The sequence below is a fragment of the Heptranchias perlo genome, unplaced genomic scaffold (assembly GCF_035084215.1).
Source record: "Heptranchias perlo isolate sHepPer1 unplaced genomic scaffold, sHepPer1.hap1 HAP1_SCAFFOLD_382, whole genome shotgun sequence".
In the NCBI taxonomy this organism is placed as follows: domain Eukaryota; kingdom Metazoa; phylum Chordata; class Chondrichthyes; order Hexanchiformes; family Hexanchidae; genus Heptranchias; species Heptranchias perlo.
The window spans coordinates 164807-189176 of NW_027139394.1; the positions used below are offsets into that span (position 1 = coordinate 164807).

A 24370-nucleotide genomic window follows, 5' to 3' on the forward strand; every position below is an offset into this window, starting at 1 on the left:
TTCTGTCGTCAAGCCAATTTTGTATCCAATTGGCTACCTCACCTTGGATCCCATGAGATTTAACCTTATGTAACAACCTACCATGCGGTACCTTGTCAAATGCTTTGCTGAAGTCCATGTAGACCACGTCTACTGCACAGCCCTCATCTATCTTCTTGGTTACCCCTTCAAAAAACTCAATCAAATTCGTGAGACATGATTTTCCTCTCACAAAACCATGCTGACTGTTCCTAATTAGTCCCTGCCTCTCCAAATGCCTGTAGATTCTGTCCCTCAGAATACCCTCTAACAACTTACCCACTACAGATGTCAGGCTCACTGGTCTGTAGTTCCCAGGCTTTTCCCTGCCGCCCTTCTTAAACAAAGGCACAACATTTGCTACCCTCCAATCTTCAGGCACCTCACCTGTAGCGGTGGATGATTCAAATATCTCTGCTAGGGGACCCGCAATTTCCTCCCTAACCTCCCATAACGTCCTGGGATACATTTCATCAGGTCCCGGAGATTTATCTACCTTGATGCGCGTTAAGACTTCCAGCACCTCCCTCTCTGTAATATGTACACTCCTCAAGACATCACTATTTATTTCCCCAAGTTCCCTAACATCCATGCCTTTCTCAACCGTAAATACCGATGTGAAATATTCATTCAGGATCTCACCCATCTCTTGTGGTTCCGCACATAGATGACCTTGTTGATCCTTAAGAGGCCCTACTCTCTCCCTAGTTACCCTTTTGCCCTTTATGTATTTGTAGAAGCTCTTTGGATTCACCTTTGCCTGATCTGCCAAAGCAATCTCATATCCCCTTTTTGCCCTCCTGATTTCTCTCTTAACTCTACTCCGGCAATCTCTATACTCTTCAAGGGATCCACTTGATCCCAGCTGCCTATGCATGTCATATGCCTCCTTCTTATTTTTGACTAGTGCCTCAATCTCCCGAGTCATCCAAGGTTCCCTACTTCTACCAGCCTTGCCCTTCACTTTATAAGGAATGTGCTTACACTGAACCCTGGTTAACACACTTTTGAAAGCCTCCCACTTACCAGACGTCCCTTTGCCTGCCAACAGACTCTCCCAATCAACTTCTGAAAGTTCCTGTCTAATACCATCAAAATTGGCCTTTCCCCAATTTAGAATTTTAACTTTTGGGCCAGACCTATCCTTCTCCATAGCTATCTTAAAACTAATGGAATTATGATCACTGGTCCCAAAGTGATCCCTTACTAACACTTCTGTCACCTGCCCTTCCTTATTTCCCAAGAGGAGGTCAAGTTTTGCCCCCTCTCTAGTCGGGCCATCCACATACTGAATGAGAAATTCCTCCTGAATACACTCAACAAATTTCTCTCCATCCAAGCCCCTAATGCTATGGCTGTCCCAGTCAATGTTGGGAAAGTTAAAGTCCCCTACTATTACCACCCTATTTTTCTTGCAGCTGTCTGTAATCTCCTTACATATTTGCTCCTCAATTTCCCGTTGACTATTTGGGGGTCTGTAGTACAATCCTATCAAAGTGATCTCTCCCTTCTTATTTTTCAGTTCTACCCATATGGACTCAGTGGGCGAACCCTCGGATATATCCCCTCTCACTACTGCCGTGATGTTCTCCCTAATCAAGAACGCAACTCCCCCTCCTCTCTTACCTCCTGCTCTATCTTTCCTATAGCATCTGTACCCTGGAACATTGAGCTGCCAGTCCTGCCCCTCCCTTAGCCATGTTTCAGTAATAGCTATAACATCCCAGTCCCATGTACCCATCCATGCCCTGAGTTCATCTGCCTTGCCCATCAGACTTCTTGCATTGAAATAAATGCAGTTTAATCTAGTCTTCCCTTGGTCTTTGCCCTGCTTTCTCAGACCATCTGTCCGGTCATGTTCTGTACACTCTCCCTTACTGCCTTTTGTTTCTGTCACCACTTTATTTCCCACTGACTTCCTGCATCGGTTCTCATCCCCCTGCCACATTAGTTTAAACCCTCCCCAACAGCAGTAGCAAACACTCCCCCTAGGACATTGGTTCCAGTCCTGCCCAGATGCAGACCGTCCAATTTGTACTGGTCCCACCTCCCCCAGAACCGGTTCCAATGGCCCAGGAATTTGAATCCCTCCCTCTTGCACCATCTCTCAAGCCACGTATTCATCTTAGCTATCCTGTCATTCCTACTCTGACTAGCCCGTGGCACTGGTAGCAATCCTGAGATTACTACCTTTGAGGTCCTACTCTTTAGTTTAACTCCTAACTCCCTAAATTCAGCTTGTAGGACCTCATCCTGTTTTTTACCTATATCGTTGGTGCCTATATGCACCACGACAACTGGCTGTTCACCCTCCCCCTCCAGAATGTCCTGCAGCCGCTCCGAGACATCCTTGACCCTTGCACCAGGGAGGCAACATACCATCCTGGAGTCTCGGTTGCGTCCGCAGAAACGCCTGTCTATTCCCCTTACAATCGAGTCCCCTATCACTATAGCTCTGCCACTCTTTTTCCTGCCCTCCTGTGCAGCAGAGCCAGCCACGGTGCCATGAACCTGGCCACTGCCACCTTCCCCTGGTGAGCCATCTCCGCCAACAGTATCCAAAACGGTATACCTGTTTTGGAGGGAGATGACCGCAGGGGACCCCTGCACTGCCTTCCTACTCTTCCTCTGTCTGTTGGTCACCCATTCACTATCTCCCTCAGTAATTTTTATCTGCGGTGTGACCAACTCACTGAACGTGCTATCCACGACTTTCTCAGCATCGCGGATGCTCCAAAGTGAGTCCATCCGCAGCTCCAGAGCCGTCAAGCGGTCAAACAATAGCTGCAGCTGGACACACTTCCCGCAGGTGAAGGAATCAGGGATACAGGAAGGAGCCCTGAATTCCCACATCCCACAAGAGGAACATGACACGGCGCTGGGATCTCCTGCCATGACTTAACCCTTAAATTAGCTTAAGAACAACTACAATGTCAAGAGAAAAAAAAAGGAAAGAAAAACGACTTACCACTCCCTTTAAGGAGTTTACTCCTTTAAATTGTTCTCAATTTAGAGAATGTTAACTACACTAGGGACCTTGATTCACTAAAAAATAAACGCTACTTCCTATAAGACCTGCAGACCTTCCCTTTCCTTTTACTTCAGTTACTGTTGATAAGGAGAAATACTCACCTGAACCTACTCACCAATCAGGTGCCTCCCCTGTGTCGCGTCCCGATCTGATTCCTGACGTCACTTCGAACTCGGTCACAGCTCCGCTCGGCTCGGCTCCTCTCAGCTGTTCTCAGCGCTCTGAAATCCCGCCTTTTATCGGACGCTCCCTCCGCTCGGCTCGGCTCCTCTCAGCTGTTCTCAGCGCTCTGAAATCCCGCCTTTTATCGGACGCTCCCTCCGCTCGGCTCGGCTCCTCTCAGCTGTTCTCAGCGCTCTGAAATCCCGCCTTTTATCGGACGCTCCCTCCGCTCGGCTCGGCTCCTCTCAGCTGTTCTCAGCGCTCTGAAATCCCGCCTTTTATCGGACGCTCCCTCCGCTCGGCTCGGCTCCTCTCAGCTGTTCTCAGCGCTCTGAAATCCCGCCTTTTATCGGACGCTCCCTCCGCTCGGCTCGGCTCCTCTCAGCTGTTCTCAGCGCTCTGAAATCCCGCCTTTTATCGGACGCTCCCTCCGCTCGGCTCGGCTCCTCTCAGCTGTTCTCAGCGCTCTGAAATCCCGCCTTTTATCGGACGCTCCCTCCGCTCGGCTCGGCTCCTCTCAGCTGTTCTCAGCGCTCTGAAATCCCGCCTTTTATCGGACGCTCCCTCCGCTCGGCTCGGCTCCTCTCAGCGCTCTGAAATCCCGCCTTTTATCGGACGCTCCCTCCGCTCGGCTCGGCTCCTCTCAGCTGTCTTGGTTTTCCCTTAAATTCTCACTGACTGACTGGTTCAAGATAGATTCATAATTCAAGAGGGAGAATGATCAGAGAAGCTCTCTGTCAGTTTCCTCGTGTGAAAGTGAAATGATACATTCCGTAATGATTTCCATTATTGGCACTGTGTCAAGCCATTGGCTGCAAACACAGAGTCTCACAAAGAGAGTACCGCTTTTAAAAACTAACCGCAACGCTTGACGTGATAGATGTCAACACGATGATAACACTGCGTCTCGTTCTCCTCATCGACTTGTACAGTGAACGACAGCACACGATGGTGGATGTTGCTGAGCTGGAAGGTTCTGATGCTGGATGTAAAGGAGAGTCGAGGTTCTCTGTTTGATGAATACTCAATAAGCTTTCTCTCTCTCTCTCCCTTTCCCTGTAGGGAGGAATAGGGCGAGCTGGAATTCCGGGACCGGCTGGCCCTCCGGGAGGAGCTGTAAGTATCACCTCACATTTGTGCCCATTTATTAATCAGGCCCAAACAGGGCTCCCACGGACTGCCCACAGAATACACAGTGATGGGAAGGTTGGCCAAACTAGGCCTCGATTCACCAAATCTATTCCCAGATTGTCAAAGGTGCAGTTTTGTACAAATTCCAACTTTTTTTGGAAAAGGTTTAGACCAGTTTTGAAAAATAGGGATGTTGCCAGTGGGTGCTTATAACAGGCATGTAGATCAGAGGAGAGCGAAGTACGGGTATTTACTGAGTGGGGAGAAGGCCAATGACCGTAAACTATTAGCAAAGGGAGGGAAAGGGAAAGACCCGGTCACATGGTGCCTATTGTAGTATAATTGGGGTCAATACAAGTCCCATCAGTAAGTCACTTCATCACACTTAGATATCGTGTACATATATGGGAATGACATCAGTATATGGACTTCCCAAACTCCCCTGTATACAGTCAATACAAACATGTGATGGAGCAGAGATGGGTGTCACAGCGCAATGAAGTTCCAAGGTTATTCCCCTGCCTCTCTTGTGTGAGCTGATCATAGCTAAGATATCACTGGGTGTTGCTCGACTGGTTTCAGCATCTCTGGGCTACGGAATGGGAAAAAACAACACCAGTGCCTGCTCCTAATTCCAATACAGGTGACTCATTCTGGAAAGTGTGTGTGTGTGTATATTTTGCATGTATGTATATCAATATGTGTCTGTATATGTAGGTATATAGATGTATATGAAGCTGTTGGATTATCGTAAAAACACAACTGGTTCACAATCACCCTTTAGCGAGGAAAATCTGCCGTTAAATAGTGAGAATGAGCACCTTCAGGAACTGCACCCAGTGAGAGTCAGCACCTTCAGGAACTGCACACAGTGAGAGTCAGCAACTTCAGGAACTGCACACAGTGAGAGTCAGCACCTTCAGGAACTGCACACAGTGAGAGTCAGCAACTTCAGGAACTGCACACAGTGAGAGTCAGCACCTTCAGGAACTGCACCCAGTGAGAGTCAGCAACTTCAGCAACTGTATCCAGTGAGATTCAGTAGATTCAGAAACTGAACGCAGTGAGAGTCAGCACCTTCAGGAACTGTACCCCAGTGAGAGTCAGCATCTTCAGGAACTGTACCCAATGAGAGACAGCACCTTCAGGAACTGTACCTAGACAGAGTCAGCACCTTCAGGAACTGTACCCCAGTGAGAGCCAGTACATTCAGGAACTGTACCCGAGTGAGAGTCAGCATCTTCAGGAACTGTACCCCAGTGAGAGTCACTACATTAAGGAACTGCACCCCATTGAGAGTCAGCACATTCAGGAACTGTACCCCAAAGAGAGTCAGTACCCTCAGGAACTGTACATTGTGAGAGTCAGCACCTTCAGGAACTGTACCCCAGTGAGAGTCAGCACCTTCAGGAACTGTACCCCAGTGAGAGTCAGTACATTCAGGAACTGCACCTAGGTGAGAGTCAGTACATTCAGGAAATGTACAAAGGTGAGAGTCAGCATATTCGGGATCTGTACCCAGTGGGAGTCAGCACCATCAGGAACTGTACCCCAAAGAGAGTCAGCACCTTCAGGAACTGTACCCCAGTGGGACTCAGAACCTTCAGGAACTGTACCACAATGAGAGTCAGCACCTTCAGGAACTGTAAACCAGTGAGAGTCAGCACTTTCAGGAACTGTACCACAATGAGAGTCAGCACCTTCAGGAACTGTAACCAGTCAGTGTAAGTGACTTCAGGAACTGTACCCCAGTGACAGTCAGCACATTCAGGAACTGTACCCGAGTGAGAGTCAGTACATTCAGGAGCTGTACACAGAGAGAGTCAGCGCCTTCAGGAACTGTACCCCAGTGAGAGTCAGCACTTTCAGGAACTGTACCCCAGTGAGATCAGCACCTTCAGGAACTGTACCCCAGTGAGAGTCAGCACTTTCAGGAACTGTACCCCAGTGAGATCAGCACCTTCAGGAACTGTACCCAGTGAGAGTCAGAAACTTCAGGAACTGTACCCAGTGAGATCAGCACCTTCAGGAACTGTACCCAGTGAGAGTCAGAAACTTCAGGAACTGTACCCAGAGAGAGTCAGCACCTTCAGGAACTGTAACCCAGTGAGAGTCAGCACCTTCAGGAACTGTATCCAGTGAGAATCAGCAACTTCAGGAACTGTACCCAGTGAGAGTCAGCACCTTCAGGAACTGTACCCCAGTGGGAGTTAGCACCTTCAGGAACTGTATCCAGTGAGAGTCAGCACCTTCAGGAACTGTATCCAGTGAGAATCAGCAACTTCAGGAACTGTACCCCAGTGGGAGTTAGCACCTTCAGGAACTGTACCCCAGTGAGAATCAGTACATTCAGGAACTGTACCCCAGTGAGAATCAGCACCTTCAGGGACTGTACCCCAGTGAGAGTCAGCACCTTCAGGAACTGTATCCAGTGAGAATCAGCACCTTCAGGAACTGTAACCAGTCAGTGTAAGTGACTTCAGGAACTGTACCCCAGTGAGTGCCAGCACCTTCAGGAACTGTATCCAGTGAGAATCAGCAACTTCAGGAACTGTACCCAGTGAGAGTCAGCACCTTCAGGAACTGTACCCCAATGAGAGTCAGCACCTTCAGGAACTGTACCCAGTGAGAGTCAGCACCTTCAGGGACTGTACCCCAGTGAGAGTCAGTACCTTCAGGAACTGTACCCCAGTGAGAGTCAGTACCTTCCGGAACTGTACCCCAGTGAGAATCAGTACATTCAGGAACTGTACCCCAGTGAGAGTCAGTACCTTCCGGAACTGTACCCCAGTGAGAATCAGCAACTTCAGGGACTGTACCCCAGTGAGAGTCAGTACCTTCAGGAACTGTACCCCAGTGAGAGTAAGTACCATCAGGAATTGTACCCATTGAGGGTCAGCACCATCAGGAACTGTACCCAGTGAGAGTAAGTACCATCAGGAATTGTACCCATTGAGGGTCAGCACCATCAGGAACTGTACCCAGTGAGAGTCAGCAGCTTCAGGAACTGTACCCAGTGAAAGTCAGCGCCTTCCGAAACTGTACCCCAGTGAGAATCAGTGCATTCAGGAACTGTACCCCAGTGAGAGTCAGCACCTTCAGGAACTGTAACCAGTCAGTGTAAGTGACTTCAGGAACTGTACCCCAGTGAGTGCCAGCACCTTCAGGAACTGTATCCAGTGAGAATCAGCAACTTCAGGAACTGTATCCAGTGAGAGTCAGCACCTTCAGGAACTATACCCCAGTGAGAGTCAGCACCTTCAGGAACTGTACCCCAATGAGAGTCAGCACCTTCAGGAACTGTACCCAGTGAGAGTCAGCACCTTCAGGGACTGTACCCCAGTGAGAGTCAGTACCTTCAGGAACTGTACCCCAGTGAGAGTCAGTACCTTCCGGAACTGTACCCCAGTGAGAATCAGTACATTCAGGAACTGTACCCCAATGAGAGTCAGCACCTTCAGGAACTGTACCCCAGAGAGAGTCAGCACCTTCAGGAACTGTACCCCAGGGAGAGTCAGCACCTTCAAGAACTGTAACCAGTCAGTGTAAGTGACTTCAGGAACTGTACCCCAGTGAGAGTGAGCACGTCCTGGAACTGTACCCCAGTGAGAAAGGTCACTTTCAGGAACTGTACCCCAGTAAGAGTCAGCACCTTCGGGAACAGTACCCCCATGCGAGTCAGTACATTCAGGAACTGTACTCGAGTGAGGTCAGTACATTTAGGAGCTATACCCGAGTGAGAGTCAGTACATTCAGGAGCTGTACCCAGAAAGAGTCAGCACCTTCAGGTACTGTAACCAATCAATGTAAGCGCCTTCAGGAACTGTACCCCAGTGAGACTCAGCGCCTTCAGGCACAGTACCACAATGGAAGTCTGTATATTCAGGAACTGTACCCCAGTGAGAATCAGTACATTCAGGAACTGTACCCCAGTGAGAATCAGCAACTTCAGGGACTGTACCCCAGTGAGAGTCAGTACCATCAGGAATTGTACCCATTGAGGGTCAGCACCATCAGGAACTGTACCCAGTGAGAGTAAGTACCATCAGGAATTGTACCCATTGAGGGTCAGCACCATCAGGAACTGTACCCAGTGAGAGTCAGCAGCTTCAGGAACTGTACCCCAGTGAGAGTCAGCACCTTCAGGAACTGTACCCCAGTGAGAGTCAGCACCTTTAGGAACTACACCAGTGAGAGTCAGCACCTTCAGGAACTGTACCCCAGTGAGAGTCAGCACCTTCAGGAACTGTACCCCAGTGAGAGTCAGCACCATCAGGAATGTTACCCAGAGAGAGTCAGCACCTTAAGGAACTGTACCCCAGTGAGAGTCAGTACATTCAGGAACTGTACCCCAGTGAGAGTCAGCACCTTCAGGAACTGTACCCAGTGAGAGTCAGTACATTCAGGAACTGTACCCCAGTGAGAGTCAGTACATTCTGGAACTGTACCCCAGTGAGAGTCAGCACCTTCAGGAACTGTACCCAGTGAGAGTCAGTAAAGTCAGGAACTGTACCCCAAAGTGAGTCAGCACCTTCAGGAACTGTACCCAGTGAGAGTCAGTACCTTCCGGAACTGTACCCCAGTGAGAATCAGTGCATTCAGGAACTGTACCCCAGTGAGAGTCAGCACCTTCAGGAACTGTACCCCAGTGAGAGTCAGTACCTTCCAGAACTGTACCCCAGTGAGAATCAGTGCATTCAGGAACTGTACCCAGTGAGAGTCAGTACCTTCCGGAACTGTACCCCAGTGAGAATCAGTGCATTCAGGAACTGTACCCCAGTGAGAGTCAGCACCTTCAGGGACTGTACCCCAGTGAGAGTCAGCACCTTCAGGGACTGTACCCCAGTGAGAGTCAGCACCTTCAGGAACTGTACCCCAGTGAGAGTCAGCACCTTTAGGAACTGTACGCCAGTGAGAGTCAGCACCTTCAGGAACTGTACCCCAGTGAGAGTCAGTACCTTCAGGAACTGTACCCATTGAGGGTCAGCACCATCAGGAACTGTACCCAGTGAGAGTCAGCAGCTTCAGGAACTGTACCCCAGTGAGAGTCAGCATCTTCAGGAACTGTACCCCAGTGAGAGTCAGCACCTTTAGGAACTGTACCCCAGTGAGAGTCAGCACCATCAGGAATGTTACCCAGAGAGAGTCAGCACCTTAAGGAACTGTCCCCCAGTGAGAGTCAGCACCATCAGGAATGTTACCCAGAGAGAGTCAGCACCTTAAGGAACTGTACCCCAGTGAGAGTCAGTACATTCAGGAACTGTACCCCAGTGAGAGTCAGCACCTTCAGGAACTGTACCCCAGTGAGAGTCAGTACCTTCCGGAACTGTACCCCAGTGAGAATCAGCACCTTCAGGAACTGTACCCAGTGAGAGTCAGTACCTTCCGGAACTGTACCCCAGAGAGAGTCAGCACCTTCAGGAACTGTACCCCAGTGAGAGTCGGCACTTTCAGGAACTGTACCCAATGAGAGTCAGCACCTTCAGGAACTGTACCCCAGTGAGAGTCAGCACCTTCAGGAACTGTACCCCAGAGAGAGTCAGCACCTTCAGGAACTGTACCCCAGTGAGAGTCGGCACTTTCAGGAACTGTACCCAATGAGAGTCAGCACCTTCAGGAACTGTACCCCAGTGAGAGTCAGCACCTTCAGGCGAGGAAGGGAGAAGAAACTTGAAAATGAAATCTGTAGCTGTTTGTTTTTAACATAACAAGGCTCTATTGGTCCAGCAGCACGTTAACGGATTGTAATTCCTTTGACAGGGTTTATCGGGACAGCCGGGTCAGAAGGGCGGTGCAGGGGCCAAGGTAACAGAACATTCCGGTGTTCCCTCAAAACATTCGGTTGAAAATACTTCACAGAAATTAATTTTAATATCACAGTACAGGCTGCCTTTTCTTATTTTAAGAATGTAGGAAAACAGATGATAAAAGTGACTTATTGTAATGAATCGATTTGTCACAGGTCTCTGTTAAGGTGAAAGGTGACAGAGCGTTCCTTTTGGAGGCTCTCGGTGGGATTTCATGGCCTGGTATTCCGTGACGTGTGAAGAGGAGGCTTCACTGAAACACAGTTGGTGCAAAGGCCTCCTGATTTTAGGTTAACCCGGCCACATACCCCTGAAGATGAATTCCAGAATTGGGATTAAATCCAGAAATATCAACACCAGTGCACTGGACTTTGCCTGTTTGAAGCAAGCTGCTCCTCCCCTGGCCCCCCATACCAGGGGGCTGATTATCCCAGAGCCCACCGTCAGTTACTTGTGTAGTTCCAGGGGGTGCAGGAGGGACTGAGAATTCCACTACCCATGCGCACCAACTCCTGGAATCATACAGCGCAGAAAAGGCCATTCGGCCCATCGTGCCTGTACCGGCTCTTTGAAAGAGCTATCCTATTAGTCCCACTCCCCCGCTCTTTCCCCTTAGCTCTGTAAATTTCTCCTTTTGAAGTATCTATCCAATTCCACCTCTCTCTCTCCTCCTTTAAGACGCTCCTTAAAACCTAATTATTTGACCAAGCTTTTGGTCACCTGTCCTAATATCTCCTTATGTGGCTCGGTGTCAAATTTTGTCTGATAATCGCTCCTGTGAAGCACCTTGGAACATTTTACTAGGTTAAAGGCGCTATATAAATGCAAGTGGTTGTTATCTCCATCTCCATGTCCCTGTCTCTGGGGTTTTGTTTCTGTTTAACGACCTTTTCTCCTGCGTCACTAACTGATGGTGTATTTTACAACAGGGTGAGCGTGGTCTCCAGGGAGTGACTGGTGCCTCCGGCCCCCCAGGTCAAATTGTAAGAAAAAATTCATTTTATTCTGATTTTATTGCTGCTTTTTCTACAACGTTATCATTCTGTAAAGTGCCTGAAGTGGACAGGGACTAACGATCTGTTCTGGTGTTGACAGGGTGAGATTGGACCTCAGGGGGAGATCGGCCCTCCAGGACCCCTGGGTCTGAAGGTGAGTCATGTGCAAAGTGACGCTCGTACAAAGTGGCAATTAACACAAGGAGGCTTCCAGACGTTAGCCGGTGCTGAAGTAGCTCTGGTAGACCTTCACAGGCAGGCTCCTGGCCAAGGAGTTCAAGGTAGTGACACCTCAAAGCCAACCAACCTTGTACTCCCCCTGCCCCACCTTGGACCCCAACCACCACCACAAGTGTGTTGTGAACGTCTACTGTAGCAATACTGCGGCCCTAACTGCACATAACCACCCCCCCCAACACCCCCCCTCCCCCCCTCCCCCGGATTAAGTGGGTAGGTGGGGCTGGGGGGCATGGTGAGAAGGTAGGTAGGTGGGGCTTGGGGATACTGTGAGGGTGAGTGACGTGGTGAGAAGATGGGTGGGTGGGGTTGAGGGATACGGTGAAAAGGTGGGTAGGTGGGGTTGAGGGATGTTGTGAGAAGGTGGGTAAGTGGGGTTGGGGGATACGGTGAGAAGGTGGGTAGGTGGGGTTGGGGGATGTGGGGAGAAGGTGGGTAGGTGGGGTTGGGGGATGTGGGGAGAAGGTGGGTAGGTGGGGTTGAGGGATGTGGGGAGAAGGTGGGTAGGTGGGGTTGGGGGATACGGTGAGAAGGTGGGTAGGTGGGGTTGGGGGATGTGGGGAGAAGGTGGGTAAGTGGGGTTGGGGGATACGGTGAGAAGGTGGGTAGGTGGGGTTGGGGGATGTGGGGAGAAGGTGGGTAGGTGGGGTTGGGGGATGTGGGGAGAAGGTGGGTAGGTGGGGTTGAGGGATGTGGGGAGAAGGTGGGTAAGTGGGGTTGAGGGATGTGGGGAGAAGGTGGGTGGGTTGGGTTGAGGGATGTGGGGAGAAGGTGGGTAGGTGGGGTTGGGGGATGTGGGGAGGAGGTGGGTAAGTGGGGTTGAGGGATGTGGGGAGAAGGTGGGTAGGTGGGGTTGAGGGATACGGTGAGGTGGGTAGGTGGGGTTGAGGGATACGGTGAGGTGGGTAGGTGGGGTTGAGGGATGTGGGGAGGAGGTGGGTAGGTGGGGTTGAGGGATACGGTGAGGTGGGTAGGTGGGGTTGAGGGATGTGGGGAGGCGGTGGGTGGGTTGGGCTGACAATTCTCACTCCCTCCATTGGTCGCCTGACATGTCCATTCTCACGATGTACCTCCTTCCCACGCCAATTACCCAATTGGATGATTTTTGACTGTCAGTTGAACAGCCTTTTTTTCCCCATCTCTGAGATTTTTTTTACTGGCGGGTTGCTCACAACAGAGTCCGGGGAGATGAACAGTTAATTTCTGGAGACTCCAGAACAATCCAGGAGAGTGGTGAGATAGTTCCCCTAACTATCACATGGCTGCTGCAGAACTGCCTGCAGCCTCTTCACTGCACTCCTGCATATGCATCCACGTGTAGCTAAATAACCGCTCATGCGTGTATTCACGCGCACTGTGATATAGTGCTGCACGTAACCCCCAACAGGTGCTAACGTGGGGTTCTGGTGATAAACCTGCCTTTGATGTGGACTCTGCTCCACCAAGGGTTTGTGGCAGAGAATTCCACACATTCTAATCGTCCTTTATATAAAAAAACGTTTCTTCTAAACTCTCCTACAATTCTTTCCCTCCAAATTTGTGCCCTTTCGTTTCTGTCTCAGCAACCAACGGAAAATCTATCACCCCTTTCCTTTTAAAAACCCTTCTTGAAGATCTCAATCAAGTGACCTTCTCAGCTATCGTGTAAAACGTGATCAGGTAAATCATCTGTACAGGTTCTCTTGCCATTAACATCACTCAACGAGGTAACAAATGTTCTTTTGTACATTTTCTTGTGGTGTTGAAGTCTCTGATTAAGTTGACTGCCCTTGGTTGTGGGACCCCTTTGCTCTGATACTGATCTTGCCACTTTGTTAGTCCTGCAAATATGGCAGCATCGCGATAACTGTGTGCTTCTCTCTCTCTTGCTCTCTCCAGGGTGACAGGGGAATGATTGGTGGAAGTGGTCCTCCAGGACCCAGAGGCAAGGCCGTAAGTATTGAGAATCAGTCTGTGCCAATGGAGGATGATCGATACACAGCATTCCCGCTGCACTGCACTCAGTGCCACAGTAATAACTGGTTTTAGTTTTGGTCTCTGGACCTCCAGTTTTAGGCTTATTTCATATATAGTCCGAGGAAGAAGTTTAATCTTAACTTTAGTCCAAGTTTTAGTTGTATTTTAATTTTCTTGCGGGGGGGGGAGGGGGAGAGGGGGGGAGCTGTAGGCAAAAAGGGAACTTTTATTTTTATCCTCACCTTTTAAACATTTGTTTCACACTCTGGGTGAACACGCTGATCTTGCACAATCAAGGAGCTTCATTCAAAGGGAGCAGGGCTCGGAGAATTGCGTGAACTGTCTCCTACTGTTACTTCAAAACTGCTTTACTCGAATTATCGATTAATTCCCATTTTTTCAGCAGGAGAATTCCCACTTTTTGTTGTGTTATTTACATTTGCTGCATTCAAATTATTGGATAATTCCATTTTTTTGGTGCAGTCTGTGGATTTGTAGCCATTTGTGTCCTGCATGTTCTGACTGACTGTCAGTGGGTTCACGAGCTTGGATAAATGGCTCTCTGTGTGTTCCTGAGACTGGGCAGAATTGACACTGTAACTGGAGAGCATCGACTGAGCAGCAAGCCTGAAAGAAGCATTTGTTGAATGGAATCTGAACACAGAGAGTGAACAAAGCCTCCTTACAAATTACCCGGGCTCTGGTGGGAAATGGTTAGAGGAATACATGTTTTCCCTTGAATCCAGGAATCTCAATTTCCCGGCAGTTTGTTGAGGTCTGAGTGAGGGGGAAGGGCATTCTTCTCAGCCTTGAGTGATCACTGACTCTGCTGAATCTGAAACCAGGCCTCCTCGGCTATTAATCAGTTAGTTGGGTCATTTGTCCAGGCTGCACACCCACATGGAGCCTTGCTCGTGGTGATTGTGGTGGTGGAGATAGGACAGATGCATTGTTATCGGATTGTCCAACCTGCAGCAGGCACCACCGAGGACAAGGCCTCAAAACATTACCCCTTAGATTTAATTAGGACTTAAGTCTTGCAGCTCCCTGTTTCACCTAGTTTAGTTCATTCTATCTCTGAGCCACTAGATTCTGCAATCCCTCACTGCCCCTTGTGATCTGCCCCCTGCTTCTCCTACCCCTATCATTCCTGCTGCTTTATCCACCTTCTCCCATCCCTCCTGACTCTTTTCCCCCTTGTAGCTTCCTCCTTTACCTCCTGATCGTCCTTATCCTTCTCCTTGTCCACCTCCCCCTCTCTACCCTGACCCTTCTCCTCCTCCTTGTCCACCTCCCCCTCTCTACCGTGACCCTCCTCCCTCTCCTTGTCCACCTCCCCCTCTCTACCCTGACCCTCCTCCCTCTCCTTGCCCACCTCCTCCTCTCTACCCTGACCCTCCTCCCTCTCCTTGTCCACCTCCCCCTCTGTACCCTGACCCTCCTCCCTCTCCTTGTCCACCGCCCCCTCTCTACCCTGACCTTCCCCCTCCTTGTCCACCTCCCCCTCTCTACCCTGACCCTCCTCCCTCTCCTTGTCCACCTCCCCCTCTCTACCCTGACCCTCCTCCCTCTCCTTGTCCACCTCCCCCTCTCTACCCTGATCCTCCCCCCCTCCTTGTCCACTTCCTCCTCTCTACCCTGACCCTCCTCCCCCCTCCTTGTCCACCTCCCCCTCTGTACCCTGACCCTCCTCCCTCTCCTTGCCCACCTCCCCCTTTCTACCCTGACCCTCCTCCCTCTCCTTGTCCACCTCCCCCTCTGTACCCTGACCTTCCCCCTCCTTGTCCACCTCCCCCTCTGTACCCTGACCCTCCTCCCTCTCCTTGCCCACCTCCCCCTTTCTACCCTGACCCTCCTCCCTCTCCTTGTCCACCTCCCCCTCTGTACCCTGACCTTCCCCCTCCTTGTCCACCTCTCCCTCTGTACCCTGACCCTCCTCCCTCTCCTTGTCCACCTCCCCCTCTCTACCCTGACCCTCCTCCCTCTCCTTGTCCACCTCCCCCTCTCTACCCTGATCCTCCCCCTCCTTGTCCACCTCCCCCTCTCTACCCTGATCCTCCCCCTCCTTGTCCACCTCCCCCTCTCTACCCTGACCTTCCCCCTCCTTGTCCACCTCCCCCTCTCTACCCTGACCCTTCTTCTCCTCCTTGTCCACCTCCCCCTCTCTACCCTGACCTTCCCCCTCCTTGTCCACCTCCCCCTCTGTACCCTGACCCTCCTCCCTCTCCTTGTCCACCTCCCCCTCTCTACCCTGATCCTCCCCCCCTCCTTGTCCACCTCCCCCTCTCTACCCTGACCTTCCCCCTCCTTGTCCACCTCCCCCTCTGTACCCTGACCCTCCTCCCTCTCCTTGTCCACCTCCCCCTCTCTACCCTGATCCTCCCCCCCTCCTTGTCCACCTCCCCCTCTCTACCCTGACCTTCCCCCTCCTTGTCCACCTCCCCCTCTGTACCCTGACCCTCCTCCCTCTCCTTGTCCACCTCCCCCTCTCTACCCTGATCCTCCCCCCCTCCTTGTCCACCTCCCCCTCTCTACCCTGACCTTCCCCCTCCTTGTCCACCTCCCCCTCTCTACCCTGACCCTTCTTCTCCTCCTTGTCCACCTCCCCCTCTCTACCCTGACCCTCCTCCTATCTCTCTTACTGAATTGCGGGGGTGGGGGGGGCAATCTGTATTACGTACTGAATTGATGAGAAATCATTGACAAGAATTCCTTTTGGTCCCATGACCTTTGACTAATGGCTTTGAATAATTTGGAGGTCGAACATTTCTGGGATATTTTGTTGTCATCAGAGTTGAGAGTGCTTGTACTGTAGGAGCTGCAGTAGTGGTATGTACTGCTGTAATACCACCTCTTTTAAAGAAAATAACCTGCCTTTTCCACCAATATTTTGCCAATTTATAGAATCATAGAATCTTACAGCACTGAAGGAGGCCGTTCAGCCCATCCTGCCTGTGCCGGCTCTTTGAAAGAGCGATCCAATTATTCCCACTCCTCTGCTCTTTCCCTGCATATTTTCCCTTCAAGTATTTATCCAATTCCCTATTGTAAGTTACTATTGAATCTGCTTCCACCACCCTTTCAGGCAGCGCATTCCAGATCATAACTCGCTGCATAAGAAGAATTCCTCCTATCTATCCTTATTTATCATTTTCTGAGTTGTGCTGTGGCCACACTACCAGAGGCCGTGGTTTCTCTGGATCGGTCCCATGTAACTGAGTTGAATTTTAGTTGCTGTCTGAGCACTGAGGGGGATACGGAAAAGCTTTATATAGCTTTATATACTCAGCAGTACCTCACTCAGGACAGGAGCCTCTGGGGCACAGGGGGAGTTCAGGAGCTCAGCAGCAAGGATTAGAATCTTACAAATGGTGGAGAAAAAAATCCAACGTTTTCAGATATAAAAAGGAAAATGGAATGAAGGATCTCCTGCAGCGATCAAACGCACTTGAAAGGAAGAAAAAATTACAACAGATTAGCACCACAAAAGGCCAATTTCTAGAAGGCATTTTTTTTACAGTAATTAGGACTCATTCTCAGATTCTTGCTTTGAAATGAAATGCCCGACTCCACAGTGTATTAAATGATAGTGACTGGTGATCTTTTCCCATGCTCCTGGACTCTGCCCTTCTACTCTCATGAGCCAAGACAATGAGCAGTGTCGAGCTTTAGAAGTGACAAATAGGACCGATCAATCAGTTTCACAAACTAGGAATATCTTAAGCTCAGGGTCGTTCGTAACTCAATACAGGGTGACCCACACTCAAATACAGGGTGACCCCCACTCAAATACAGGGTGACCCACACTCAAATACAGGGTGACCCCCACTCAAATACAGGGTGACCCACACTCAAATACAGGGTGACCCACACTCAAATACAGGGTGCCCCCAAATCAATACAGGGTGACCCCCACTCAAATACAGGGTGCCCCCAAATCAATACAGGGTGACCCCCACTCAAATACAGGGTGCCCCCAAATCAATACAGGGTGACCCCCACTTAAATACGGGGTGCCCCCAACTCAATATAGGGTGACCCACACTCAATACAGGGTGACCCCCACTCAATACAGGGTGACCCCCACTCAAATACAGGGTGCCCCCAAATCAATACAGGGTGACCCCAACTCAAATATAGGGTGCCCCCAAATCAATACAGGGTGACCCACACTCAATACAGGGTGACCCCCACTCAATACAGGGTGACCCCCCACTCAAATACAGGGTGCCCCCAAATCAATACAGGGTGACCCCCACTCACATACAGGGTGACCCCCACTCAAATACGGGGTGACCCCAACTCAAATACAGGGTAACCCCCACTCAAATACAGGGTGCCCCCAAATCAATACAGGATGTCCCCTACTCAAATACAGGGTGACCCCCACTCAAATACAGGGTGACCCCCACTCACATACAGGGTGACCCCCACTCAAATACAGGGTGACCCCCACTCAAATACGGGGTGCCCCCAAATCAATACAGGGTGACCCCAACTCAAATATAGGGTGACCCCCAAATCAATACAGGGTGCCCCCACTCAATACAGGGTGACCCCAACTCAATACAGAGTGCCCCCAAATCAATACAGGGTGACCCCCACTCAAATACAGGGTGACCCCCACTCAATACAGGGTGACCCCAACTCAAATACAGGGTGACCCCCACTCAATACAGGGTGACCCCAACTCAAATACAGGGTGACCCCCAACTCCAATACAGGGTGCCCCGAACTCCAATACAGGGTGACCCTCCCTCAATACAGGGTGCCCCAAATCAATACAGGGTGCTCCCAACTCCAATACAGGGTGCCCCCAAATCAATATAGGCTGCCCCCAACTCCAATACAGGATGCTCCCAACTCCAATATAGAGTGAACACCCCCAACTAGTACAACTCATATTGCATATTGGAATCTGTAGCTGTTTTTCTACCCATTTCTGTGGATGGAAGATCACAGCTAGCACCTGCGATTTCCCAATATGTACTGGCAGCCATGTTGCCCCCCCTGTATATAAGCAACAGCTCTGTGACACTACTGGTGAGATGGCTTCTTTAAGTCCACGTGCAGCTATGAGGATGCCATGCAAGTAAAGATTCTGTTCGTGTTTCTTTCAGTTCTTCAACGGCGCTGTTCCTTAACGTCTCTCACAAGTCTGGCCAATAGTTCCCACCCTTAATCTTTGATGGCGCCCCTCTTAGTCCTCTGTTCATTGATATTCTTGGGCTCACTATCTCCTCTGACTTCAAATGGAACTCCCACATCTCCTGAATTGCTCAACCTGCTCTCAAGAAGCTCAGTTTTCTCTGTTATGCCAAACAATTGTTCCCTCAATAATTCTTAACTCTATAAAACCCAACTGATCCAAGACTTGAACACCAAGTGTTCCCACATCTGAGGAGACTCCTCACACATCTCTCTGACACTCCTGGAGGGGATATAAGAAAAGCTCGGTGTCTGATAGATAATTCTTTCTAGCCTCCAAGCTCCCTCCCTTTACGACCTTTCCAGTCGTAACAAGTCAGATTGCTGGACTGCAGCAGTGAACGTCAAGCTTAGGTGCCGAGTCCTAGAATAGCACCATCTGGTGTTCAGGCGGAGAAATTGCCACGACCCAAATGTGTATTTATCAGGGGTGGATCTTGACTTTGTGCAATAGTGTAAAATAGTGAATCGGCAGCCTGCTTTATATTATCGTACAAAGTCAAAATCTACCCCATTGTGAGAGGTGGAGAGAAGTACTGGCACCAGCAAAGACTTAAATAAAGTATTCCTGTTTGGAACTGCTCCCTGATTATCTGGAGAAATAATGGTCAGTGTTTCTCTGAACTTTCCTCTCTCGCTCCCCCTGAGCTCCACATGCCCTGTCCTACACTCTTCCTCCTCCCTCTATTCTCACCGTGTTAATGTCATGACACACCGCACCATCTTGTACTCTAACCGAGTCTATCAGGACTACAAATCTGCAACCCCTCACCTTCATAGAATCATAGAATCATAGAAGTTACAACATGGAAACAGGCCCTTCGGCCCAACATGTCCATGTCGCCCAGTTTATACCACTAAGCTAGTCCCAATTGCCTGCACTTGGCCCATATCCCTCGATACCCATCTTACCCATGTAACTGTCCAAATGCTTTTTAAAAGACAAAATTGTACCCGCCTCTACTACTGCCTCTGGCAGCTCGTTCCAGACACTCACCACCCTTTGAGTGAAAAAATTGCCCCTCTGGACCCTTTTATATCTCTCCCCTCTCACCTTAAATCTATGCCCCCTCGTTATAGACTCCCCTACCTTCCTCAGTCTTCACTTCTCCCACAGTCTACAAACTTTTAAACCCCAATCTTGCCATCACCATTAATATTTATCTGGTTTTCTCTCTTACTCTTTCCAGTTCTGTTTGTATTCTCCATGATGAACTTTGCTCATTTTCCTGGGTTCCTCAATATTTTTTGGTTAAACATCATCATTAGAAATTCCTCATTGTTGTAAACCTTCATCATTGTAACAATCTTATTACAAACCTCATTTCATATTCTTTTGTCAGAAACCTATTATTATGTATATTACACACCTCATTGTTACATATATTACACACCTCTCATTGTTACACAGTACAAATTTCTCTTTATTGCACACATTACATAAGAAGAGACCAGCTTTCACTCCTGTGGGATTCATTCTCCATATATCTCTGGGTAAATCTGAATTCAAACCAGGCGGCTTTGGAGTTGGAAATGGTGATGGAAGTTCTTAGCAGTTGTAATAGGAGAGTGTCGATAGTCGGTGTACTGGGACTGATGAGATTCTCCTGGAATAGGCCAGTCAGAGTACGGCTGAACCTACTCTACACCTGATCCTTGCACACAGGGACAAGCCAGCTACCAAGGAGACCAGCGACAATCACGTCTCATGCCATAGAGTTGGCACAGATCTCAACCAATTAGTGCAGAACAGTGGATTATCTGTAGGAAACATGACTGGTATCCGTGCAAACTTGGTGTTTCATTAACCTTTTCTTCATCAATATTTGCCTTGTTCCTAGGGCACTAAAGGAGAACGAGGACCCACTGGGACCCCAGGTCCTCCGGGTATCCCTGGAATTAAAGGAGATAAGGTAAGGATGGGAATCTGTGTTCAGTGTTGTACACAGTTTCGGCACTCATTGCTCAGCCATGCTCGCGTTGTGTACACGAGCCCTGGTTCCATCACAGTGGCGGTAGGAACAGGGCCTGGGAGAAGCTGGAAAGTACTGCAGTACAAAGGGATCTGGGGGTCCTAGTGCAAGAAAATCAAAAAGTTAGTATGCAGGTGCAGCAGGTGATCAAGAAGGCCAATGGAATGTTGGCGTTTATTGCTCGGGGGATAGAATATAAAAACAGGGAGGTATTGCTGCAGTTATATAAGGTATTGGTGAGACCGCACCTGGAATACTGCATACAGTTTTGGTGTCCATACTTAAGAAAAGACATACTTTCTCTCGAGGCAGTACAAAGAAGGTTCACTCGGTTAATCCCAGGGATGAGGGGATGGACATATGAGGAGAGGTTGAGTAGATTGGGACTCTACTCATTGGAGTTCAGAAGAATGAGAGGCGATCTTATTGAAACATATAAGATTGTGAAGGGGCTTGATCGGGTGGATGCGGTAAGGATGTTCCCAAGGATGGGTGAAACTAGAACGAGGGGGCATAATCTTAGAATAAGGGGCTGCTCTTTCAAAACTGAGATGAGGAGAAACTTCTTCACTCAGAGGGTAGTAGGTCTGTGGAATTTGCTGCCCCAGGAAGCTGTGGAAGCTACATCATTAAATAAATTTAAAACAGAAATAGACAGTTTCCTAGAAGTAAAGGGAATTAGGGGTTACGGGGAGCGGGCAGGAAATTGGACATGAATTTAGATTTGAGGTTAGGATCAGATCAGCCATGATCTTATTGAATGGCGGAGCAGGCTCGAGGGGCCGATTGGCCTACTCCTGCTCCTATTTCTTATGTTCTTATGTAACTCACAAGGCTGTCCCACCCTCTCAGTTAGGGAATGAAATGTCATATAGGCCTGGGTCAGGGTCAGTGGAAATGTGAACAGCTCTAATCCCACACTTTCTCTCCGCTCTGTCTCCAGGGATTCCAAGGAAGAGTCGGATCCAAAGGTGGTTTTGTAAGTACCTGACTCTATATGATTGAAGAATGTTGTATGTGTTTGTATCTATCTTTGTGTGTGTGTCTGCCTTTTTGTGCGTGTGTCTGCCTTTTTGTGCGTGTGTCTGTCTTTGTCTGTGAATGTGTCTGGCTTTGTCTGTGCGTGTGTCTGTTTTGTCTGTGTGTCTTTGTGTGTCTTTCTGTACTTGTGTTTGTCTTAGTTTGTCTGTGTTTGTCTTTGTTTGTGTGTGTGTGTGTGTATCTTTGTCTGTGTATGTGTCTGTCTGTGTGTGTGTCTTTCTGTGTGTGTGTCTTTGTGTATCTGTCTTTGTGTGTGCGTGTTTGTCTCTGTGTGTATGTGTGTCTCTCTCTCTTTGTCTGTGTGTGTGTCTCTTTGTCCGTGCGTCTTCTTCTGTGACTGTGTGTGTCTTCACCTGTGACTGTGTGTGTCTTTGTCTGTGTGTATGTGTGTCTGTCTGTCTGCCTTTGTCTTTGTGTGTCTGTCTTTGTGTGTATGTCTCTGTCTGTGAATGTGTCTTTCTGTGCGTGTGTCTGTCTTTGTCTGTGTGTCTGATTTCTTGTGCGTGTGCCTATCTTTGTCTGTGCATGTGTCTGTATTGTCTGTGTGTCTTTGTCTGCCTGTCTTTGTTTGTGTCTATTTCTGTGCATGTGTCTGTCTTTGTTTGCATGCATCTTTGTCTGTGTGTGCCTGTCTGTCTTTGTGTGTGTCTTTCTGTGTGTGTGTGTGTGTGTGTGTGTCTTTGTCTGTGTGTGTGTCTTTCTGTGTCTCTCTTTGTGTATGTGTGTGTCTGTGTGTATGTGTCTGTCCTTGTCTGTGTGTGTGTGTGTGTGTGTCTTGTGTGCCTGTCTGTCTGTGTGTGAGTGTGTGTGTGTGTGACTCTTTGTCCATGTGTCTTTGTCTGTGTCTGTGTGTCTTCATCTGTGTCTGTGTGTCTTCATCTGTGACTGTGTGTGTATGTCTGCCTGCCTTTGTCTGTCTTTGTGTGTGTGTCTGTCTTTGTGTGTCTTTCTGTGTGGCTCTGTGTATCTTTTTGTGTGTGAGTCTTTTTGTGTGTGTGTCTGTCTGTGTGTGTCTGTGTGTGTGTGTGTATGTCTGTGTATCTTTCTTTCTGTCTGTGTGTGTGTGTCTGTCTGTGTATGTGTGTGTGTGTGTGACTTTCTGTGTGTGTGTGTGACTTTCTGTGTGTGTGTGTGACTTTCTGTGTGTGTGTGTGACTTTCTGTGTGTGTGTGTGTGTGTGTGACTTTCTGTGTGTGTGTGTGACTTTCTGTGTGTGTGTGTGTGTGTGTGTGTGAGGGAAACAGTTTGTTCTCTGTTTTGCATTCTTAACACTGCCAAGTGCTGGTTGGTGTGATTTAATACCGAGAGACATGACTCTGTCTACGTTCCTTATTGTAGGGCGACCCTGGAGTGGAAGGGCTGGATGGTGATCAAGGTGAACAGGTAAGATTCAGTGGGATCATTCACTTGGATTCAAGACAAGTGTTTGGATCATTTTAAACCCGGCTCAGTTCTTTTTTAATTAAAGTCAAAGTTCACGGCACACTTGGATTTCTGACTGTGGGATTAATTGCCTCTCGTTCTGAAGTGCTGGTGATGTATACACACCCCCCAGAAACCAGGCTACTGACTGCAGTGGAGGGGAAATTGATCTTTAACTGCGGCTGGTGCCTCCAGAACCACCTAGAACATGTCGCAGAGAATGTCTCAATTGTAGGGATGGGTCGGGGGCACAGAAACTTTGCTTCAGTGTCTAAGAATTGTCCTTTTCATTTGTCATTTTACCGTATACTCTCAGGCCAGGCCTCTCTCAGTAGCTGTGAGATCTGTAACTCCCATCCAATGGGCAATGTGCAGTCTGAAAGGGAGTGTTTCTTGTAAGGTTCCCAACCCTCCCGGAATGATCTGGAGATTCCGGGAATCGCAGGGTTCTATCGCGAGCACTGCCTCCAGCAGCCTGGGAGATCAGTGATTTAAACTTCCCACCACAGTGCCGCCCCCCATGAACAACAGACACTTAAGTGAGGTACTGTAAATAATGCCTGACTGCTAGCCTGGGGCCGGGAGTCGGAACCAGGTTAAAGGGCATTAATGGTAAACAGAATCATTTCCCGCTCAGTGAGTGATGTCACCGGCCGCTCAGTGAGTGATGTCACCGGTCGCTCAGTGAGTGATGTCACCAACCGCTCAGTGAGTGATGTCACCAGCCGCTCAGTGAGTGATGTCACCGGCTGCTCAGTGAGTGATGTCACCAACCGCTCAGTGAGTGATGTCACCAGCCGCTCAGTGAGTGATGTCACCAACCGCTCAGTGAGTGATGTCACTGGCCGCTCAGTGAGTGATGTCACCAACCGCTCGGTGAGTGATGTCACCGGCCGCTCGGTGAGTGATGTCACCGGCCGCTCGGTGAGTGATGTCACCGGCCGCTCGGTGAGTGATGTCACCGGCCGCTCGGTGAGTGATGTCACCGGCCGCTCGGTGAGTGATGTCACCGGCCGCTCGGTGAGTGATGTCACCGGCCGCTCGGTGAGTGATGTCACCGGCCGCTCGGTGAGTGATGTCACCGGCCGCTCGGTGAGTGATGTCACAAACTGCATAGTGAGTGATGTCACCGGCCGCTCGTTGAGTGATGTCACCGGCCGCTCGGTGAGTGATGTCACCGGCCGCTCAGTGTGATGTTACCAACCGCTCAGTGAGTGATGTCACCGGCCGCACAGTGTGATGTCACCAACCGCTCAGTGAGTGATGTCACCGGCCGCTCAGTGAGTGATGTCACCGGCCGCTCAGTGAGTGATGTCACCGGCCGCTCAGTGAGTGATGTCACCGGCCGCTCAGTGTGATGTCACCGGCCGCTCAGTGTGATGTCACCGG

The 24370-nt window shown here is 49.5% G+C and overlaps 1 protein-coding gene across 1 annotated transcript in view; it reads left to right on the top strand.

Annotated features, from left to right (window-relative positions):
* The window catches only part of LOC137311688 (collagen alpha-2(IX) chain-like), a 139557-nt gene that overhangs the window by 80746 nt on the left and 34441 nt on the right, over positions 1–24370 (top strand). Inside the window, exons 19-26 of the mRNA XM_067978754.1 lie at positions 4274–4327; positions 10103–10147; positions 11079–11132; positions 11245–11298; positions 13260–13313; positions 20387–20458; positions 21462–21497; positions 22898–22942. Of these exons, the coding sequence (XP_067834855.1) occupies positions 4274–4327; positions 10103–10147; positions 11079–11132; positions 11245–11298; positions 13260–13313; positions 20387–20458; positions 21462–21497; positions 22898–22942 (414 nt within the window). The remainder of the gene's footprint in view (positions 1–4273; positions 4328–10102; positions 10148–11078; positions 11133–11244; positions 11299–13259; positions 13314–20386; positions 20459–21461; positions 21498–22897; positions 22943–24370) is intronic.